The following is a 4,143-nucleotide window of genomic DNA, read 5'->3' on the forward strand; positions in this document are numbered from 1 at the left end:
GCTAGAGTGCGACTAGAACGCACGTTCGAATTTTCGACGAGCAAGTTTCATATTCTCCCAAAGAAAAAAAAAACTCCTTTAGAACACGAAGACATTGTTATTCAGTGCATCTCCTTCTTTCACAACATATTAAGCGATAAAGGTAGACCCAAAGTCTCCCTTCAGTTGAGGTTTTACCAGGAAATAATCGAAAACAACGCTTTGAAACACCTAAAGGTGACGCTGAACAACAATCAAATTCATCAGCAGCACTTGTAACTATAGCAGCCCCTGTTCACTATTCTCACTCAACAGCCCAGCTAGCTTGTGTGTCCAAAGACGATTCGGAAATTGTAATTAATAGTTACTGCAATGAAAATGATCTGGATCGGTTTATTGGGCTAACTACCCAGCTACCAGTGGACAAGAAGAAGGATCTCTTACTAAATCCTTGGATCCCTTCAAATAATTATGATTTTGAAAGTGATGCAGGCCATTTGCAAAGGAAATTTAATCATGCATGGTTAGATGAATATGCACCATGACTAGTATACTCCAAGTTTGTGAAAGGCGCCCTATGCAAGCACTGTGTTTTGTTCCCTCCTGGCACTGGCACTGATAGAGGCGTTTTGGGATCATTTATCATTAAGCCATTCACAAAATTCAAGAATATGCATGAAGACTCTCGGAAACATGTTAAAACCCACATTCACTTAACAGCGTCAGCTGCAGCAAAATCTTTTCTTGAAAATGTCCCTGTGGACGTCCAATTGCAGAATGTACACCAAAGAGTGATCGATGAAAACAGGCAAATACTGTCATCCATTCTTTCTTGTATAGTGTTTTGCGCCACACATGATATGCCTCTTAGAGGAAAACAGACAGATGAAGGTGTTTTATTAGATTTACTGAACTTAAGAATCGATTCTGGCGACGACAAGTTAAGGAGTCATCTGGAAAAATGTCGCCGCAATGCTGTTTACACATCGCCAAAAATACAAAATGATTTCATAAATTTGTGTGGCGATGTTATTAAGGAGAATATAATAACTGAGATTAAAAAAGCGACGTTTTATGTAGTCTTGGCTGATGAAACAGCTGACATAGCTGGGAAGGAACAGCTATCAATAGGCGTGCTGTTCTACGACGAAAGAAAAGTGATAATCCGGGAAGAATTTGTAGGTTTTATAGAACTGAAGTCACAAAATGCCTCTTCAATCGCCGAAGCAATTGACATTTTCTTGATCAGTAATAATCTTCCAGCAGAAGACTGTGTAGGATTTGGCTTCGATGGCTGTTCTACAATAGCATGTAGAGTGAGTGGTGTACAAGCCATTTTAATAAAGAAATATTATCGAGCATCATACGTTCATTGCTCAAGCCACAAACTCATCCTTGTGGTGAACGACGCAAACGCAGTGCCGGAAATTAGGAATACTGTTGCCACTGTGAAAGACACTATAAACTTTTTTAGAGAATCGAGTACACGTTGGAAATACGCTCCCAATTTAACAAGAATGTGTGAGACGAGATGGTCTGAAAAATATAAATCCATCAGACTATTTTCTCAAAATTTCCCAGAGGTTGTGAGAGCTCTAGAAAAATTGTCTACTGTGGGAAATTACGCAATGAGGAAATCTGCGTATCAGTTGCATTCAGCCATTACCAAACCAGAATTCATCTTATCGTTACAAACAATAGCCAGATACTCAGCAGTTTTGGAACCAGTAGCTAATGTCCTGCAGTCTAAGTCTGTAGATATGATCGCGGTGAGGGAACACATCAGAGGAATCCTTGACATGCTCAGTATTGATCGAAAGGAAGCAGACAAACTAGCGAATTACTTGCAATAGCACAAGTTCTAGCAGAGGAACTGGAAATAGAAATTACCGTTCCACATTTTGCTTGCAAGCAAAAATTCAGAAACAGTCCACCATCCCAAATGACAACGAATACTGGTGACGTTCGCTGGTAATACCATACATCGTGAGAGGTGGCATGAGCCCCCTCTCATATTTCTATCTTACGATTTTCCTCTCTAATTGCATGCAGTGAAAAGTTGCTATTCCTTCACACGCAGGCTTGCCACGCAGCGTCTCTCGTCACCCGTGTGGTCCGGTGACAGGCGGGCTCTGCTGATCTTGAAAGGGTAAGCCGACGGGTGTGAGGGAGTCGAGTGAATGCTTTCCAGACGCCGACATTGTAGAATAGCGGCAGACATGCTCGGAGGGGCCTGAAGTAGCGGCTGGGCTAGAGGTTCCGTTACTTCGCAGAAACTTAGCGAAAACACTTTCTGGCGGGCTACCAGCGAGGCGTGGGAATGACTTGTGTACCCAGGCAGTTGTTGCGGGCAAATTCCCGCGCTTTCTGCAAAATCGTAACTGTGATTGGCTTCCTCAGGGGATAGCTACGTGACGTAGCAAAATCGGCGCAGAAATTGGCGCCAAGAATCTCCATTGGTGGAATGGTAGTGCTCCGGCAATAGAGTGGAATTTTCCGCCGGTTTTCGAGTTGCTGATTGGGACGGTTAACGACGGCCACTGTCGTGGGGGCGGAAATGTTGTGTGTTCGGTTTGTACGGGTGCTCTTGTGGGTAGTCGGCTCTCGCCTTTCAGTCGGAGTAGGTTACAACACTGAGCTCTCGCTGCTCTGGACAGCCTGCCTTCCATTGGCTGTCTAATATACTTTTATTTGATTGTAACTGTTTAACGAAGTTGCTGAAGTTTCGACTTCAACGTAACTTTCCGAGTACAGTTGGCAATTGAGCGTTCTGCGTACAAGCGGCCTATGTTGTCTGTCTTGGGCAGTTTTGGCTAAAGTTGACTGTATCGGAGTTACTGTGTGACTTTGCTTGTGAAAATCAATCCCTGTACCATCAGTGATTGTGTGGCGAGCCTTCTTCGTCTCCCTCAGAGGCACGTTTGTATTGATAGGAAGTCTTTAGTCTGGAACAACCAGACCAGGACAATTTGTTTCGGGCTATACTCGCGACATTATCATCACCACGACGGGTCGTCGAAGCAACCAGCCATTGCTTCCAGTACACCAGATCGTGTCCTTGCAGCTAAGAAGACAGCTTGGTAATGTAAGTCCGCAGCACCGGCACAGCAGGCATTTTTGCTAGGCGATAATCAGAGCTCAGCAGAGCGTGCCTGTTCGTCTTTTCTAACTTTGTTCTATCTTGGGTGTTCATTGTCTGAGTTCTCACTAATGTAGCAGCAATTAATGTTGGGTTAGCTGTGTGTCTCTCTTAAGATTTGAGTTGCAAGGAATTGGCTCCACATACCACTTCGTCATAAACGTCACAATCTAGTTTAGGGACAACTTCACCTTCACAGCATTTATTTGAGTATCCAATTTGAGCCAATTTGATGTATTGTAAATGTTTCATGTGTTTTTGTTTATTGTTTTGTGTTTAGTCTTAATAAATCATATTGGTATTTTGGACAGAACTTTCATTCTATTAATCGTTAGAGCAACCCTATCATTTCTCACTACGTGAATGAAACCTTCCTTTATTTAACTTATTTATCAAATTAAATTATTGCAGGTGCCAAACTCTTTTCTACTCCACTTGCAGGGTTGATTACAGTCAGTTCGTGTATCTTTTTAATCCATGTGCAACAGCAAAAGTCGGAGTTAGAATAGGGGGGGCTTAGAGCATCATTTACATATGTAGATTCTAGAAGAATTTAGTGTTAAATACACTGCTAGCCCCAGCACCTCGCATTAAATGGCGTCCCTTAGCCACGGATCTTTCCTGTGAATCACTGATAAGCTAACAGTGTTCTTAGTAGGAACATTCAAATTTTTTTCTCTACTTTTTTTTAATGATTAGTACCCAAGTTCTTTTTTTTGTAATTCCGTGATTAGTTTTTGTTAGCGGCGCATGATTTCAGTTTTTGTTTTCAGTGGATATATTTTTTGTTTGTTCATTGTTTTTTGTGTTTCTTTGATGTGGTGTCCGTACCACATTACACTTTGTCAGGTTTGTGTGCAGTTTCTGTACCACAATAAATCGTGCTTGTAGTTACAGCGTTGGAATGGCGTTGTTGAAATTTTATGTCTATGTGGAAAAATATTGGGAGTAGATGATTTTTATTGTGAATTTGAGATAAATTTGTTTTTTCATGAATGATCACGAGAAGTAAGGCACGACTATTA

The 4,143-nt window shown here is 41.8% G+C and overlaps 1 protein-coding gene across 1 annotated transcript; it reads left to right on the top strand.

The window, feature by feature from the left end:
• Positions 1-839: 839 nt before the first annotated feature.
• On the top strand, positions 840-1,832 carry LOC126188634 (uncharacterized). Its single transcript, XM_049930234.1, has one exon. It carries the CDS (start codon positions 840-842, stop codon positions 1,830-1,832), a length of 993 nt encoding a protein of 330 aa, XP_049786191.1.
• The last annotated feature ends 2,311 nt before the right edge of the window (positions 1,833-4,143 follow it).

This window comes from Schistocerca cancellata, chromosome 5 (genome assembly GCF_023864275.1).
Source record: "Schistocerca cancellata isolate TAMUIC-IGC-003103 chromosome 5, iqSchCanc2.1, whole genome shotgun sequence".
Lineage (NCBI taxonomy): Eukaryota > Metazoa > Arthropoda > Insecta > Orthoptera > Acrididae > Schistocerca > Schistocerca cancellata.

Bases quoted from the DNA above. Each gene is read 5' to 3' on its own strand.
- LOC126188634 (XM_049930234.1), top strand. From the start codon at position 840: ATGCCTCTTAGAGGAAAACAGACAGATGAAGGTGTTTTATTAGATTTA.